The 19,498-nt window shown below is 40.5% G+C and overlaps 1 protein-coding gene across 1 annotated transcript in view; it reads right to left on the bottom strand.

Moving 5' to 3' along the window:
- Window positions 1-2,416: 2,416 nt before the first annotated feature.
- Window positions 2,417-19,498, bottom strand: part of TMPRSS11D (transmembrane serine protease 11D) — a 50,881-nt gene continuing 33,799 nt past the window's right edge. Inside the window, exons 7-10 of the mRNA XM_059682316.1 lie at window positions 18,217-18,394; window positions 12,204-12,463; window positions 10,839-10,981; window positions 2,417-2,682 (exon numbers count right to left, since the gene is read on the bottom strand). Coding sequence (XP_059538299.1) covers window positions 2,521-2,682; window positions 10,839-10,981; window positions 12,204-12,463; window positions 18,217-18,394 — 743 coding nt within the window. The 3' untranslated portion in view covers window positions 2,417-2,520. The remainder of the gene's footprint in view (window positions 2,683-10,838; window positions 10,982-12,203; window positions 12,464-18,216; window positions 18,395-19,498) is intronic.

Below are 19,498 nucleotides of genomic sequence, written 5' to 3'. Positions count from 1 at the left end.
CTGCCTATGGGGTGGTGGGCTCCAGATGCCTGCCTGCTGGAAACCGCGCCTCTGGCAGCATGTGCGCAGAGCTCTGACGCACCCTAAGGGGCCCTGGTACTGAAATTGTGTGACAGTGTCTATTGGAAGTTATTCAGGAGAGTGAATTCAGAATTTCTCCAGTGGGTCAGTGCACCCCCGTTTGCACAGTATCACACCCAGCAGGTGCTTGCAGTGGCTCCCAGGGGCTGCCTGTAGGATGGTGGGCTCCAGAGGCTTGCACGCTGGAAATGCGCGAATGTGGTGCCAGGAGGTCTGCCGCTGGGGATGGGGAGGCTGCACTGAGTGGGGGGCTCGCAGTGGCTCCCAGGGGCTGCCTATGGCGTGGTGCTCCTTTGGAGGTGGAGATCCCAGGGTCCACGAGTCTGTAGGTGGGGCAGCAGGACCCTGGCTGGAGTGGCTGCGGGCAGTGTCCAAGGCCTGTCTGGGTGGTGGTGCGGATGAGTCCCCAGAGGGCCGCTCTCCCTTTCAAGATGGCGTGGGCTCCTTCCCGAGTCCCGCAGTTCCGGGAGTGCCTGCAGCGGTGGTAGTCTCTCCCTGCCCAGGAGAGTGTGGTCTGCGGACCCCTGGTACGCCTGTTGGGTTTAACTGTCCCTCACTCACTTACACAAACACCACACGCATACACACACTCTCCCTTCACCCTCTCACTCACTCACATCATCTCCCTCACCTCCGTCCTGCCAGCCGCCATCTTCCAACCTCCTCAATAAATAACTGAGTTTTATTTATATTCTTCTAAATAAGCAATTTCCTTTATATAGCTTTCAATATGTAGGAATAAACAAAAATACATTTATGATCATGTGACAGTACACACACTTTCAAACACACCAACACAGGTACAAAACCCGGTCCCCTTGGGGCATACTCTAAATTACCAGTTTAATGTTGTCCTCACAGGGTGGAGCCAGGGAGTGCCAAGCTGGACGCTTGCCTCAGTTATAGAGCTTGATTATAAGGCAGCAGAAAGTGCCAAGCCTTTAGAGTCAAGTTGGCACTTCTCTTACTGGAGAGCCAATTAAATAAATTGTTTTGGATTGTCCTTCATAAATCATAACTTCCATAAATACTTAGGCAGGGAACTGATTTGTAAGATTTATTTGAAATAATGTAAGTCAACAGTTTATACATTTCACCAGGAGTTGGTTACCTTTTCAACATCTTTTCTTTAAAAGTAAATGACTTCAATGTAAGTCTCACAATTTTACACGAGGAATTATAAGAAGGTTTCATCATAACTCATGTGGTTATTCTGGTACCCATAAGTTAGCTTTTGGAAGGCGGAAGCCCTGACACATAGATGGTCATGCATAACCACGCTTTAGCTATGCTAGGATCCCATAAAAGTTCAGTAACATTCATGATTCAGATGATATAAATTGTTGTGTCATTAAATTTTAATATATCTTATTTAATTTATGTTTGTATGTGTATGAGAGGGAAAGAGAGAAAGAGGGAAAGAGAAAAGTCTCTTTGTCTCTCTATGATTTCATTGAAATTAAACTTTCTCTTTGCAAACTAGTTCTTCACATTTTTCCTTCATGACTTCTAATTCATTATTTTGGATTTAGGTTTTGAGGATTCTTAAATTCTAAAAAATAACTGTCACTGGTGTTCTTAAGTTCTTAAAATTACTCCTATTTAATTGTAAAAAAGCCCCATGTAGTTGTAAGTTACCCAAGATGGTTGTATAGATGTATTTCCTAAATTTATCTATGGAAGAAATAAAATCTCTTCTTCAGGTAGATCAAGAATATATTTAATAAAAGTTGTCCTGAAAATTATTTTTAATTTTTTTGGTCTTAGTTGAGAAGTGAATATTTTAGCTTTGATCTTAAATGCCTAAAATTCATCAGTTAGCTCTTATGGGAGCACTTCTTAAATGCCTAAAATTCATCAGTTAGCTCTTATGGGAGCATGTTCTTACAGGATAATTTAGATTGCTGTGGGACTGTACAATGACTTTATATATATTTAATTTTAAGACTTAACACCACCCATAAAATATTGAGTAAGCAGAAATTTCAAATAAATAGTCTCTTTTCTTGCCTCATGTTGTTCTTTCTGTCTTGAATGCTATTCCGCCATTTCTTTTTGCACGTTTTGATACTCTGCCTACGTATCAGCTTCAGTGAAACTTCTTAGAGAAGAGGCCTTTGATGCTGCAGATGTGTCTGGGCTCCTCTTATCTCTTCCTGAAGACCCAATTTCCTACTACTAGCAGTTACCACAGCTGTAATACATCTCTTACCTCTGCCTGGCATGCTGCCACGGTACTGTGCAATGTTCATATGGTTTTCTTGAGGAAAATACGAAATCCATAGTAATACAGAAAGATAAAATTGATGGTGAAGCCATATTTATGTAAAGGGTATTAAACAGGGAACTTGCAGTTTATTTTGCAGTTGAAAAGTAGTCGTAGAGTTTTAGACCGGCACACCCGCATACAGACTTTGCAACAGAGAGGCATTTATTGCACTAGATCCCAGTTTGCTCAGCTATCCAGTCACGGTAGGCTGTCACGCGAGTGTACACTCCTGGCTTATCTGCCAGACCACATTGTTCGCCCCAGCTCACTATCCCCACGAGGAACCAGAGCCGCCGTGTGTCCTGTTGTACCAGTGGGCCACCAGAGTCACCCTGAAGAAACAGAAACAGAATAATTATTTCAGCGTGAAGACAACCCCAAAGCGTTAAGGAGTTTGTTTTATTTTTTTAAAAAATATATTTTATTGATTTTTTACAGAGAGGAAGAGAGAGAGATAGAGAGATAGAAACATCCATGAGAGAGAAACATCCATCAGTTGCCTCCTGCACACCCCCCACCGGGGATGTGCCCTCAACCAAGGTACATGCCCTTGACCTGAATCGAACCTGGGACTCTTCAGTCCACAGGCCGACCTTCTAGCCACTGAGCCAAACCGGTCAGGGCAAGGAGTTTATTTTTTTATGGTAGTGGAAGAAGTCATAGCCATTATGACAATACAGTTAGTCTGACATTACCTGGTAAGATATTATACCAAGTCATGTGAAAATCACCAAACTTTTCCAAGCACACAGATTATTCCTTCAGCAAGTGTGAGAAGATGAGGACATTTCCCAGGCTCCTTCAGTTGCTTGGTTGACACTGCTCAGCACAAGCTTTATCTCCCTTAGGAAGCCTTCCTGAACACTGGTGCCTTCCCTCTCCACTACCAACCCTTCCACCTTTGGGCTGGATTAGTTTTTCACTGCCTGTGTTCCTATATCTCATGTGTATCTTTTTGACCGCTTCATCATGGTTTTACACAAGCACATCCATGTGCCTGTATGAACTTACTCCCACTGGGTCAGGTCCTCTCATTGTGGCAGCTGCACATCTCTGCAACCCTCCATGCATTTTCATGATACTTGTTCAGTGTCTGCTTTTCTGTTCATTCTGTAAATCCATCAGGGGAAAGGGCCTACTTATTCCAGGCACTGCTGTATTCTATGCTTCTAGCCCATAGTAGATGCTAAGAAAACATTTGTTGAATGAGTTTTTAGAAGTCTCACTTATCCTTCTATTCATAGTACTCTCCCTGCATGGTGTCATTAAAATTTGTTATTTTTTATCAGACATATGTCATAGCAATATCTTTACTGATACAGCTCCTAGGGCAATGGAAACTAAGGAGAAAATAAACAAATGGGACTACATTAAAATAAAAATCTTCTGCACAGCAAAAGAAACCATCAACAAAACAGAACAACAAGAAAGCCCATGGCATGGGAGAACATATTTGCAAATGTTATATCTGATAAGGGCCTAGTCTCCAAAATTTATAGGGAACTCATACATCTTAACAAAAGAAAGATAAACAATCCAATCAAAAATGGGCAAAGGACTTAAATAGACACTTTTCGAAAGTGATCATACAGAAGGCTGAGAGACATATGAAAATATGCTCTAAGTCACTAATTATCTGAGAGATGCAGTTCAAAACGACAATGAGGTACCATCTCACACCTGTCAAAATGGCTATCATCAACAAATCAACAAACGACAAGTGCTGGCGAGGATGTGGAGAAAAAGGAACCCTCATGCACTGATGGTGGGAATGCAGACTTGTGCAACCACTGTCGAAAACAGTATGCAGTTTCCTCAAAAAATTAAAAATGGAACTCCCATTTGACCCAGTAATCCCATTTCTAGGAATATATCCCAAGAACTCAGAAACACCAATCAGAAAGGACATATGTGCCCCTATGTCAGGGGTGGGCAAACTTTTTGACTCGAGGGCCACAATGGGTTCTCAAACTGGACCGGAGGGCCAGAACAAAAGCATGGATGAAGTGTTTGTGTGAACTAATATAAATTCAAAGTAAACATCATTACATAAAAGGGAACGGCCTTTTTTTTCCAATAGTTTTATTCATTTCAAACGGGCCGGATCCGGCCCGCGGGCCGTAGTTTGCCCACGGCTGCCCTATGTTCACAGCAACACAATTTACAATAGCTAATATTTGGAAACAGCCTAAGTGCCCATCAGCAGATGAGTGGATTAAAAAACAATGGTACATCTATACAATGGAATACTACACTACTGCCGGGAGCCGGTCCATGCTTGCTGTTTCAAGAGACCTGGCATATATGGCATACTGTTCTTAATATGTTTGCTCACCTTCTTGGCACTATGTGTTTTAACCAAGGTCACCTCTCTGAGAAAGGTTGTTTCCCCAGGTAGGGATTTTCCCCTGAAGTTAGGGAGGGAATAAAACCTCTTAACTAAGTGCCAGGCGGGTAATTAATCACTTTAACTACGAACAATCATGCTTAAGCTACATAATCTTTACTCCCTGGAATGGAGATAAGAAACGCCCTAACCTTTGTAATAGAGATTGATAGGATTGGAATCAACTGGTATAAATACACATGTAAGAAGACAGAACTTAGAACACAGAACTTAGAACACAGAACTCAGAAGACAGAACCTACATGGAGCCTGGAGACAGAAGAACTTTGCTGGAGAGAACATGGCAAAAGATCCTGGACAGAAACTGGCCTCTACTATAAAAAAGAAGGGACTTTTACCATTTGCAACAACATGGATGGAACTGGAGAGCATTATGCTAAGTGAAATAAGCCAGTTGGAGAAAGATAAATATCACATGATCTCATTCATTTGTGGAATTTAATGAACAAAAATAGAGCCAGAGACATAAAAGCATTGAACAGACCATCAAACTTCAATGGGAAGGCAGGGGAGGCATGGGGGGTGGTGTAAGAGATCAATCAAAGGACTTGTATGCATGCATATAAGCATAAGCAATGGACACAGACACTAGGGGTGGTGAGGGCATGTGCTAGGGGGTGGGAGTGGCTGGGGAGAGGTCAATGGGGGAAAAAGGAGACATATGTAATACTATATGTAATACTTAAAAAAAAGAAAAAAAAGAAAGGGGATTCCACTGTATGGGAGAACATATTTGGCAATGACACATCTGATAAGGGGTTAATCTACAAAACATATATACTCATACAACTTACCAAAGGAAAACAAAAAATCAAATTGAAAAATGGGCAAAGACCTAAATAGACACTTCTCCAAAGTGGACATACAGATGGCCAAGAGACATATGAAAAAATGCTCAACATCACTAATCATCAGAGACCTAAATTAAAACAATGAGATATCAACTCACACCTATCTAAATGTCTACCATCAACAAATCAACAAATGACAAGTCCTGTGAGGGTGTGGAGAAAAGGGAACCCTAGTACACAGTTGATGGGAATGCAGACTGGTGTAGCCACTATGGAAAACAGCATGAAGTTTCCTCAAAAATTAAAACTGGAACTTCCATTTGACCCAGTGATCCCACTTCTAGGAATATGTCCTAAGAAACCTGGATCACCAATCAGAAAGAATATATGCATGCCCATGCTCATAACAAGGCTACTCACCATAGCTAAGATCTGAAAATAGCCCAAGTAGATGAGTGGTTAATAAGGCTGTGGTACATCCTATCTAATAAAAGAGAAACATGGTAATTAGCGTACGACCGCTACCCTTCCCATTTGCTAATCAGGGCAATATGCAAATTAACTTCCACCCAAGATGGCAGCCGGCAGTCAGACAGCTTAAAGTGAACATGAGGCTTGCTTGCTTCAGTGATGGAGGACTCCAAATGTTCCCCGCCTGCCGCTGCAGGCCTCTGAGCTGCAACTCTAAGCAACTATGTTACAAATATAGAAGCTAAACAAAACCCCAGAAACCTGCTTTAGTCCTTCGGGCTTCAGCCAGCAGGATCGCAACATTGTTTGAAATACAGAAGGTAAACAAAGGCCAGAAACCTGCTTTCAGCAGCGGAGGCCTAAGAGCTGGAGCCAAGCCTCAAAGCTAAAGCCGGCCGAGAATAAAAAAAAAGAAAAAAAGGAGCGGTAGAGAGCTTCAGTCACTCGCCAGACTGAAAACAGCCCTCAGCCCCTCACCCAGACTGGCCAGGCACCCCAGTGGGGACCCCCACCCTGAAGGGTGTGTGACCAGCTGCAAACAGCCATCATCCCCTAACCCAGGCTGGCCAGGCACCCCATTGGGGACCCCGACCCTGATCCAGGACACCCTTCAGGGCAAACCAGCCGGCCCCAACCCATGCACCAGGCCTCTATCCTATATAGTTAAAGGGTAATATGCCTCCCAGCACCGGGATCAGCAGAGCCAAGAGGCCTCCCGGCACCAGGATCAGTGTGACAGGGGGCAGCGCCCAAACCTCCTGATCACCCTGCGGCTTGTGTGTGACAGGGGGCGGGGCCACAACCTCCCTATCTGCCCTGCTCTGTTCGTGACAGTGGAAGGCGCCCCAACCCCCTGATCAGCCCTGCCCTGTGCCTGATACAGGGGAGCTCCCCAACCCCCTGATCGGCCCTGCTCTGTGGGTGATAGAAGGCGGCGCCCCAACCCCCACCCCCCGGGCCCTGCTCTGTGTGTGATGGGGTAGAGCCATAACCTCCCCATCGGCCCTGCCCTGAGTGTGACAGTGGTGGCGCCCCAACCCCCTGATCGGCCCTGCTCTGTGGGTGATAGAGGGTGGTGCCCCAACTCCCCTATCGGCCCTACTCTGTGAGTGACAGGGGGGAGCTCCTCAACCCCCTGATCGGCCCAGGTCTGTGCGTGACAGGGGGGAGCTCCCAACCCCCTGATGGGCCCTGCTCTGTGCGTGACAGGGTACAGAGCCCCAAACCCCCTGATGGGCCCTGCTCTGCGTGTGACAGGGGGCAGTGCCCCAACCCCCTGATTGACCCTGCTCTGTGCGTGACAGGTGGCTCCGCAACCTCCCCATCGACCCTGCCTTGAGTGTGACAGGGGGCAGTGCCCCAACCCCCCCAACCGGCCCTACCCTGAGCGTGACTGAGTGTGGCATCACAACCTCCCGATCCCCCTGCTCTGTGCATGACAGGGGGTGGCGCCCCAACTCCCCAATCAGCCCTGCTCTGAGCCCGACCAGGGGCTGCACCTAGGGATTGGGCCTGCCCTCTGCCACCTGGGAACAGGCCTAAGCCAGCCGGTCGTTATCTCCCAAGGGGTCCCAGACTGCGAGAGGGCACAGGCCGGGCTGAGGGACCCCTACACCCCCCTGAGTGCACAAATTTTTGTGCACCAGGCCTTTAGTCCTATATAATAAAAGGCTAATATGCAAATCAATCATACAGCAGAATGACTGGTTGCTATGATGTGCAATGACCATCAGGGGCAGATGCTCAATGCAGGAGCTGACCCCTGGTGGTCAGTGTGCTCCCACAGGGGGAGCACTGTTTAGCTGGACTCACCTTTGGTGAACGCAGCCAAGGTGGCCGGAGCCTATCCTGCCACCACGGCAGCACTAAGGATGTCTGACTGCCAGCTTAGGCCCACTCCCACTGGGGAGTGAGCCTAAGCCATCAGACAGATATCCCCTGAGGGCTCCCGGACTACAAGAGGGCACAGGCCAGGCTGAGGGACATCCTCCCCAAGTGCACGAATTTCGTGCACCAGGCCTTTAGTTTATAAAATAGAATACTATGGAGTTGTAAAAAAGAAGGATCTCTTTGCCTTTGAAAGAGCATGGTAAGACCTGGAAAGTATTATATTAAGTGAAATAAGCCAGTCAGAGAAAGACAAATACCATATGACCTCACTTAGATTTGGAATCTAATGAACAAAAGAAACTGAATAGGTCCAGGGACATGGAAGCATACAGCAGACTGATGATTCTCTGGGGAAAGGGGTTGAGAAGGAAAGAGATTAACCAAAGAATTTATATGCATATATACATAACCTATGGAGACAGACAATAGTGTGCTGAAGGCTTGGGGTGGGGGTGGGAGTAGGTTGAGGGAGTTCATGGGGAAAAATAGGGAAAATCTGTAATACTTTCAACAATAAAGATAAATATAAAAAATCCAATATTTTTATTTTTTATGAATAGGCAGAAAGATATTTATATGGTAATGAATAAAATGCTCCTCATGAAATACCAGCCAATTATAATAATAAACCAACCAACAAATATGTGCATATGCTTTCCAGTTGGGGAGACAAATTTAGTAGGTCTTACATGCTGCGTGATGGGGTAAATCTGTGTTCTGGAGTTAGATAGCCAGTGTTTGAATTCTCCACTAACCAGCAACATGACCTTCGGTAAGCTATTTAATAGCTCCTTTTGCCTCAGTTTCCTCATCGGTAAATGTTTTTGAGTGTTTAAATGAGGTTAACATGTATAATGCCTGGAATATAGTTAGTACTAATAAAAATCAGCTATTATTACCAAGTGTGCTTCTAGAATAGTTTGCTATTCATTTGACTGACCTTGGTAGCTAGTGCTTCCATGCCTACTTAATTACTGGTCTAGATGGGAAGACGGGTTAATGTGTGAATCACCAGAGGCACTGCCTCTTTCAGATTATGCATCTGTGCTTAAGTTAACCAGTTCTCAGCACTTTTTTCACCATTGCCTTTTTGCTGCTATTTCCACTATTGTAAGACAATTTTCTATGTAATGTCTTACCAAGAGTGCACAGGCAAATGTTAAACTAAGAACATGTCATTTTTTCCTGTATCTAGCCAGCTTCACTGTCTGATTATGCAGAAATTTGAACTTGTGTTCTTTCTTCTAGACATTGCTTTGCTGAGTGCAAGGAACACATTGTGTTAGCAAGTGTCTGATGCACAGAACCTAATATATTTTCTTTGAATGAATGAATGAACAGAAATGAAAAGGACATCATAAGCTCTTATGTAAAGTACTATTTATTCTTGAGGCACAAACTGTATGCATTATAGTATTTCAGCTGAAAATTAATGAGGCCTGGAGTAGAAGACACAGGAAAGTTTCAAGATGAGTTATGGCTTCAAGTAGGCTTGGGGGAAGAGCCGAATTTGTGTATGCCGAAGGTAAAGGGCATCGTGAGTAAAGCATGATAACATCCTTTTATACTCATGTGTGTCCCTAAGTCAGTGTGTATTAATGCTCTTAGTGGATCTGAAATTGTCAGTGCAGAGGTGTGTTGCTTATTAGATTAGTGAATTATCTGAAAAACTGCTATGAAAGTTGAGAATTTGTTGTTAACAAGGCTAGCAATAAAAAAGAAGCTGCTAAGGGAAGAACAAACGGTCTCTACCACAAAGTCATATCCACTTAAACTGGGGATAAAGGGCCATGAGTAATTAACAGTATCTTGAAAATAAATAAACAACACCCCTCACCTACACACAACTTGCAATCAATAAAAATGTTTCATTTTGGGGAAAATGTGCATGGGTTGGGGTCTTCACAAAAGTTATGTAAGAAGTTCTTCTTATTCACTTTTTAAAAACATGTGCACTAAATAAAAAAGTCAGTAATGTTTGAGGAAAGAATAAACCTAGTTTTTCTGCATACAGTTCCCAGGAAAACAGTATCAAATTCCTCAAGAAAACAGATTGATTTTTCTTAATTCCAGTAATGTAGTTCCTGAAACCGAGAAGCTGTTGCTATTAATATATGGAATTGGATTTCTGATAAAATCTATGAAAAGATATAAACACATCAATGGTGTAGATAACTTAATTAAAATTTTTAGTATTAAAATATTATTGTAATGATTTTAAAGGGAGAATTTCATCTTTATTGTTTGCATTTTTATACTTGTTAAAAATTATAGGCTAGATGTAAATTTTTTTCACATTTGTGCTGTTTTACAATTTGAGAGCTGTTATAACTCAAGTAATTAAGCTTTTAAAATAAATTTTCTATCTTCAAGGTGCTGATGTTGAGGTGTTATTTAATCTTAAAATCAATTATTGTCCATGACTCTTAGATGAGTAATTAATTTACTTAAACCCTCATAGTGATTAAACAGTTGAGATTACAGTTATTAATGCCAGTGATCATGATCTAGGTTAATAACAATAAAAATAGCTGGTACTTCCTTGTTGCTTAGTATGTACCCTACAAATTTAATCTCCATCTACTCTTTAGTAGGACGTAAAAACATTAGATACTACTACTACTACTACTATTATTATTATCCTCATTTTATTGATAAAATAATTGGTTATAGAGTTTAAGGAATTCAAATTCAGGCCTGTCTGGTTCTTGAGCTTGGATTAACCACTCTGCAATCTGCCTTCTCAAAACTAGTATTTCATGACAAATCAACCTCATAAAATAAATTTTATCTCTAAAATCTAGATCATACATTTTTTGAGGACCAGGACTGTGTATTACAATTTATCTCTTTGCCTATCACAGTATCACATGCTAGTAAGAACTTATAAACTTGAGTGAAGTCATTGATAACATTGTCTTGAACTTACCCGGCATGCATCCACTCCACCTTGAGCCAGTCCAGCACATAGCATTGAAGACAAGACTGCTCCATCATAACTAGTTGGTGCATTACATACATTATTACTTATTATGTTGACCTGTCCTTGTTCTAGTTCTGAAACTGGGTTGCCTGTTAATTACAAATCAGAAAGAAATTAGACTCAAAATAAGTAAATAAATTGAAGACTCTACATTGAATATGGGAAGGAATAACTGTACTCCAAACTTTATCTCTTATTCAGAAAAGAAGGCTATTAAAATGTACTTAGGTGTCTCTTCTCAGTAAAGATACCCATGAGTAGAGAAAGATAACCTTTTTTACACAGATCAGTTTCTCTCTCTCTCTCTCTCTCTCTCTTTTTCTCTCTCTCTTTCTCTCTCTCTCTCCTTTCGCTTTGTGATGCCACTTAGAATTTAAGAACAAAAAAATAAATCCGCCATCTTAAAATTGACGAGTAGCATTTAAATTATCTACTGACTGACTTTGAATTGGAAAATTACATGTTGAATAGCCTTTAATATAGCAACAAAAGAGAAACTAGTCTGTTTTCAAGGCTAAAGAACTAATTTATTTTATATTGATGTTCCATCAAAAAACAATGCCATTTTTGTGATTCGCACAAATTTTTATATACTACACCAAATCACATTGGACCATCAGAACACTATAAAATATTTTCCTGGACAATTAAACCCAGGAAAATCTTTGTATTATTCTGGAGAGACATCTACAACATGGTGTAAATCCCATGAAAGTTGTTAATGCTATCTTTCCACTCCTCAGCTGATGATACTCTTATTTTCCCCTTGGCCCTATTTGCTTCCTCATATTGCCCTCATATTTATTTCCATTTTATTCATTCAATAAATAAATCTGAGCAATATTTATGTATACCTAGAGTGTCTTGCGTGAGGCAGGATTTATTTCATCCCATGGCTATTAATACCTTAAAGGGTGTTAAAACCCTTAGATAATATCTAGCCAAATTCTCTTTTAAAAAAATGTTATTTTCTTTTTCTTCATATAAGGGAGCCATTTGAGTAACATGGAGTCTCTGCGTCATTGAAAAATTCATGTATTTTCATCACTTTATCTTGTATTTCCCTTTGAAAAACTCATGATGTTTCTTTATCACCTTATTTTACATTTTCCTGTGCACTTGGGAATTCTCCATAGTAGCTAGGGGCATTGCTTTGTTTTGCTGAGGGAACTCAGGAGTAACTACAGTTTAGACTGACCAGAATATAGTATGGCTATGTTTGTAGAATCCATCTTTCAGGTGTTCCCTAATTTAAAAAGATTATATAATAGCAAGTACCAGAAGATTTTTTATTTTTCCTGAGATACTTACTGTCATATGCTCGTGATCCCCATCCTGTTACATAAACAGTGGAACCAGGTAAAATATTCTGGGTAGCCTCTGGGAGACATACCATATGGATATTTTTGGTAAAGGTGACACCTTCTACAAGCTTCACAACTGCAATATCATTTTCATGAGTTACAAAGTTATAATTGTTATGGGTCAAAATAGTATTTACTGCTTTTCTCATTACAGGAAATGCTGTGGAAATACCAAAGGTGGCAGTCCATCTACGAGGATCAGAGTAGCTAAAAAAAAAAAAGAAAGAAATCATGGATTTGAATAGGGAATTTGAAAACATGTTAAATATTTGGATTTTGTGTTTTTTTACCCTCACCACCATCTAGAAACTGTTTGGTCAACCCTCTTTGCTATATATTTCTGTATCACATAGCTAGCAGTTGAGTTGAACTCTTCACTGACACAATAAAGAAACAGAAAGATTTTAGAAAATATATCTTAGGTTGGTGAAATCTCAGCAAGGATATTCTGATACTTTGATATGCCTTCATTGATGTTTCTTTTTTCTACATCCTCCTATCCAAACAACTAAGAAGTCTGAAGGAATCTCTACTTTATTTTTAACTCATTTCTTCCATCTGTATTCTTTCCTTGCCTTGCCTTTAGCCAAAAGCTCTATTTAAATAGTATTTATGAAAAGGGACCCCCATCTTTTATTAGTTAATGAATGATTTTTCTGTACTGTGAGGCTTGTTGAAGATTTCTGTGTACATGTGTACAATATGTGTGTGTGTATGGGGGGGGCAGGTGAAAACATTCACTAATATAAAAAAAATCTAAGGCATTATCTTTGTGATCTAGAAATTTGGATTTCTTAGTGAAACTCCCAAAACACAGACCATAGGTTAATAATGGATGAATTTCATGGAATCAAAGTTAAGTATACTATTGATAAGTTTACTAGATGGATGAGAAACCATGAAAAAATACTTGAAGTGTTTAATATCTAAAACTTTTGTAGAATATATAGAAAGAAATCTGTAAACCAATAATAAATGTGCAGAAAAACTGTTATAAAATGGGCAAAATATGTGAATAGGAAGTTCATGGAAGGGGAAGGTCAAACAGCTAGTAGATACATATGGAAAAGAACACTCAAACCCACTAGTAAGCTGAGAAATGGAAAATGTAGCAATGAGCATCTAATGTGTATTCATGAGGATGACAACAGTTTAAGAAGAGAATAACATGGTGTCGGTGAAGAGAAGTTCAAACTCTTGCATTTCTGGTAAAGATGTAAACTTCTGGAAAGCATTTCATTTTAGTTTGTTTGGCAGACTGCACATATACTTCTGGGTACATATTTCAGAGAAATTCTTGAAGGTTTGTAGAGAGGCAAAAATGAGGGTGTGTGTGTGTGTGTGTGTGTGTGTGTGTGTGTGTGTGTGAAGTTGGAGCAACCTACTTGAATAAAGGTATATGGTGGAGTATATGGTGGAGCAGATTAAAATTCCCAGGATTGAGCCCCCAAAATAAGGAATAATATGAGCACAATGCTACTTATATAAATGAAGGGCGCACACACACACACACACACACACACACACACACACACACACCCTATACATTTTGTAGGTAAGTGTATATTTGAAGACATGTAAAATATCAGTGTGAGGCCTATGGGGGCAGTGGAAGTAGGATCCACATATAAAAGGAGAAAAATAAAATGAGAGAAAGATCTTGTACAGAGTGATGAAAATAAGGATCTATAAATTGTAGGGTTAACTCAATGTGCTCCTAAAGTTGAATAAAAACAAAATGTAGTCTGGCTGGAGTGGCTCAGTTGGCTGGGCAGCATTCTGTGCAATGAAAGGTTGGCGGTTCTATTCCCAGCCAGAACACATACCTGGGTTGCAGGTTTGGTCCCAGGTTGGGCACATATGGAAAGCAGCAAATTGGAAGGCAACCGATTGATGTTTCTCACTCCCTCTTTCTAAAATAAATAAAAATATGTTTTAAAAATGAAACCAAATAATAATTTAATGGTTTTGTGGAGTTTAGATATAGACAGTGGAATTGATACAGAAAATAAAACTTATATATCCAGGAAATACTTTTATAAGTCACAGTAGCTTGTATAAAGTAAATACTAGTTAAAAATTCTAAAGAAAAAATATTTCACAAGCAAATACATGATTATTTTACATTGAACTTCATTTGATCGGGGTCTTTCAGTGAAGATTCTAAAATATATTCTTTGTGTATTTCCTCCCTCTTCGCCTCCTTGCTTCCCTGTCTCCATTTCTTCCTTTATTTTTTTTCTTCCAGCAAATGGATAAGAACATGGTTTGAGAACCAGTAAGATTTAGATTTGAATCTTGGCTATGCCACATATTAGCAATATTATTTAGGGAAAATTACTTACACTCTTTTTTAAAAAAAAATATATTTTATTGATTTTCTACAGAGAGGAAGGGAGAGGGATAGAGAGTTAGAAACATCGATGAGAGAGAAACATTGAGCAGCTGCCTCCTGCACACCCCCTACTGGGGATGTGCCTGCAACCAAAGTACATGCCCTTGACCGGAATTGAACCTGGGACCCCTCAGTCTGCAGGCTAATGCTCTATCCACTGAGCCAAACCGGTTAAGGCTACTTACACTCTTTAATTCTCAGTTTATTTAATGCATAAAATGTGATAGATGATTTCCTCTCACACAATTTTAAGCATTAATTCAGACAAGTAAACTATGTCAAGCATAGTGCTTGGTACAAAGTAAATACTCAGTGAAGATAACTATTCTTTTCACTAGTTATAATTCAGCAAGCCATTACTAAGTATCTACTTTGTATAATGAATAGTATGACTCTCTGAGAATAAGAATATACATAATTATGGGTGGAGTCCTCATGTACATGTCTCTCCTAGTTGTTCCAGATGGGTAGGTATCTGTGGCCTCACCTTCTGAAGCAGTGAGCTGCTGTTAGGATCCATGTGTTACTGAGCAGCTCTACACACTAATGAAGGAGGAGCCTAACAGAGATAATCATAAATCACAGGCACCACTGTTAAAGGTTAATAAGCATATTTTTGTGAGAAGAAGGTAGGAGAAGGAAAGGAGCATCAGGAAAAACTTCATAGAGGAGGTAACAATTCAAGACTCCTTTCTATGAGGGCCTCATCACTTCTATGTCCCTTGACATAAGATTGGTCCTGCCCCAAACAAATCCTCATTAATGGGTTCTCAGTGACAATCAGGCTACAGGGAGATGCCAATACAAGGTTCATGTAGTTTGCCAGCTCTCAGGGATATGTCAGGGTAGTGAATGGAAGGATTTGGGGAGACAAACTTTCCCAAATGTTCCAAGCCTTTAAAATCATGATATTCTTTGGTTATCATTGGTGATATTTATAACTGTGGCTTTCATTATATTTGTGGCTTTCATTTATAACTGTGGCCTTTACTTAGCTTTTGGTGGTCGGATCTGAATACAGCTTAGAATCCTGCACTCTTTCTATCGCGTTCTTGATTACTCTAAGTGCGTGTTGCTAAGTCCAGGTATTTGCATTTCTGGTTCCTAAACTGAGGGGTGATCAAAATCAATTAATGCCATTCCTTTTAGGTGGCAATGAAGACTGAAATGTTTTTGTTAATTTTGTTACTTGTATTTTCTGATATATAGCAATAAATGTGCTGATCTAAATCAGAAATTTGGTTACTCCTGATATCAGAAAGTTCTGCTATCAGAAATTTAAAATGTATTCATTGTGTAAAAAATATATTGAGTCATAATATAGTCATAAGAAAATTTCAGAATAATATGGGGTTTCCTAAAACATTTGTTCAGAATACATGTACTAATCTTTTTAAATGTTACTCCCTCTTAACTTAATAAACACTTTTGAAACAGGCATTGTAGTATGAGGCAGTACCATCAAATCTGTAAAGGACTTCTTAAATTAGTGAAGATTTTATAGAATTCCAATAGACATGGAGATTTGGAAGGAATATTAACATTTCAAAGAGAATAATCAGATTGAGCAAATGCTCTGAAGTGGGAAAATGTAAGCAGAGTCCAGGGGCAGAGAGTAAGGTAATCTGGTTGGCGCTTAAGACTCGTGCTTTGAGAAATAAACCTGAAATGCTAAAATTGGAGTGCTTTGGGCGTGTGTGGTAAGGAGGATGGATTTGAGACAGGTGTTATTGAAAGAGTTTGAGAAGAGAATAGATATAGTCAGAGACACATGAGTTCAGAACATCCTCACTTTCTAAGAGAACTTTTTGAGTTTAGTTCTTTCACAGTGTTTGCGTCTAGGATACCCTACTGATAAGGTAGGTCTGAACCTGGCAGGTTTTAGTCACACAAAAGTCTAAAGATCTTCTATTATGAGCAGTAGGGCCTTTTCTTTATGACAATAGAATAAGTTTATGTATCTTACTATAGTTTATTACTCTAATTATGTTAACAATTAGGGGCCCAGTGCATGAAGATTCGTGCACTGAGGGAGGGGTGGTGGAGTGGAGGGGGGTCCCTCAGCCCAACCTGCACCCTCTCCAATCTGGGAGCCCTCAGGGGAGCCCTCTCCAATCCAGGAGTTTCTGTCTGTCTTTGCAATCATATGAGCGAATTGTCTGAGACCGCCAATCCAGTTTGGTTTGTTGCTCACAGAATAATAGAGGTTTGTTTTTTTTTCTTTGCTCCATTGGTGGAGATTTCCTGGAAATTTTAGGATATCTTCCCTTTAATTTTTCCTAGACACTCTGATTTTACTTATGTCTCTCACCTTTGCTTTCTCTCCATACCCAATTACAACAGCAACTTGCTCCAGGCTCACTTTGCTCTAGTCCAGTGGTTCTCAACCTTCTGGTCCTTTAAATACAGTTCCTCATGTTGTGACCCAACCATAAAATTATTTTCGTTGCTACTTCATAACTGTAATGCTGCTACTGTTATGAATGGTAATGTAAATATCTGATATGCAGGATGGTATTAGGGGACCCCTGTGAAAGGGTCATTCAATCGCCAAAGGGGTCGCGACCCACAGGTTGAGAACCGCTGCTCTAGTGTCTAGGAGATCCGTTTGTTACCAGAACTACGATTCCCAGCATTCCTGGTGCTCCCCGCGCTCTGGGTGTTCCCTGACTGAGGGATCTATGTCCCCCCAAGCCACCGGCTCTCCAGTGACCAAGGGAGCCATGTCCCCTGAAGCTGCCAGCTCTTCTACTCTGCTCTATGTATGCAAATTACCTGCCATCTTTGTTGGGTTAATTTGCATACTCATGCCTCATTGGCTGGTGGGCGTAGCTGGTGGGTGTGGCTTGAGCATAGCGAAGGGATGGTTAATTTGCATGTTTATCTTTTATTATATAAGATAACCTGTATTCACATCAATAAAGAATTCTCTATAAATTGTTTAAACTAATTTATTTATGTTACTCCAAGTAATTGGTCATTACTTTTGTGTTAGAACTTAGACTCCCTTGAGGAAAGGGCAGTGTTTGTTTAATTAGTTTCTAAAATAGATAACACTGTTAATGGCATAGGCAGTTTGAGATCAGCCATCAGTCTGTTGATTAGCTTACATGATATAATGTGCAATATTTTTGCAGCAAACTATTGTGTTATCATTTAACATGTTTGCATTAGTATATTTAATTCTGCCAATAAAACTAAGACATAGATAACAGTATGTCCCTATTTGCCCTAATTTGAAAAAATAAATAAATAAAAACGAGGCTTGTGGAGGTTCGATAAATTTCCTAACTTTTGCAGCTAAGATTTAAATTAAACATTCTGACATATAAATCTTTGCTATTTACCATGGTGATATACAATTACCTGAAATACAGGAATAAATTAGCTAGCTGAAGGTGAAAAAATATTTTTGCTATCATGAATAGGAAGAAAATACTCAATTTTTTTGCATTGAATTATTTCTGACTCAATCTAATCATGTTTAGTCCTTAGGGTATGGGTGGAGTCCTCATGTATATGCCTCTCCTAGTTGTTCCAGATGTGTAGGTAGCTGTGCACTCACCTTCTGAAGCAGTGAGCTGCTGTCAGGATCCATGTCTTACTGATCAGGACGCCGCCACAGTGATGCACGCCATTCAGCTGTAGACTGACTTGCCATGGCCAGTCTCCTTCCCCAGCCTTTGTGCCTCCCACGACTCTCTCTTCAGACAATGATATTAGGTTTGGATGGGCCCCGCATTCTAATGAGAAAAGGGCATTAGTGTTCTGGGAATATCATGATTCATTTACTTTTGGGAGATGTTGCAAGAGTTCATCATTTATGACTTTTATGTATTCTGTCTTTTATGTATTCTTTCCCAGGAAATGCTAGCCCTTCTAAAAGCATGATCAATATGCTATATTTTTAGGGTACTTATGTGACTACTGTTGCCTCTAAACTGAATTTTAGAGAACATTTCTGAACTTAATTGATATGTCACTTCAAATTCTGGAACAGCTTCAGAGTTCTCTGGAATTTCTCATGAGCTGGGGTTGGTCATGCTAGGTCACTGTTGGGTTCACTAGGAAATTTCCATCTTCTTTATAGCCTCACTACTCAGACTATTGTCTGTGACCTGCAATATGGGTATCCCTGGGAGATGTTGATGCTGTATGGAAACGACCTGAGTGTTTGTCTGTGGATGAATGGATCAAGAAAATGTAACATGCATGTGTGCACGTACACACGCGTGCACACACACACACAATGGAATAATGGTATAATATTTAGCCTTAAAAAGAAAAACATCCTGTCATTTGCAACAATATTAATGAACCTTGAATGTGTTGTATTAACTGCAATGAGCCAGACAAAAACAACTACTGCATGGTATCACATATTGAACCCTATATAATAAAAGAGAAACATGCAAATTAACTGTCCCTCCGCTATGCTCAAGCCATGCCCACAAGCCACATCCACAAGCCAATCAGAAGCAAGTATGCAAATTAACCCAAATAAGATGGTGGTGGCCACGGAGCTGGAGTGAGCAGGAGGCTTGGGTTGCCCCCGGTGATGGAGGAAGCCAAGCTTCCCATCTACCCTGGCTGGCCTTTGGCTCCACTCAAGGCTATAAAGTTTTAATTATAGAAAATAAATAAATCCCAGATACCTGCTTCCAGCCAGCAATGGCCTCCACTCAAGGAGGGGCTGGGAGCCTGGGTTGCCGGACCTGGGCTCCGCTCAAGGCTACAAAGTTTCAATTATAGAAGATAAATAAATCCCAGGAAAAAAATGAGAGGCTGGGAGCTTGGGTCATTGAAGGGAGTGGCCAGCCTGAAAATGGCCATCAGCCCCTCACCCA

Source organism: Myotis daubentonii, chromosome 1 (genome assembly GCF_963259705.1).
Source record: "Myotis daubentonii chromosome 1, mMyoDau2.1, whole genome shotgun sequence".
Lineage (NCBI taxonomy): Eukaryota > Metazoa > Chordata > Mammalia > Chiroptera > Vespertilionidae > Myotis > Myotis daubentonii.
The sequence above is the reverse complement of the archived record's forward strand: the minus strand, read 5'-3'. Positions and strand labels throughout refer to the sequence as shown.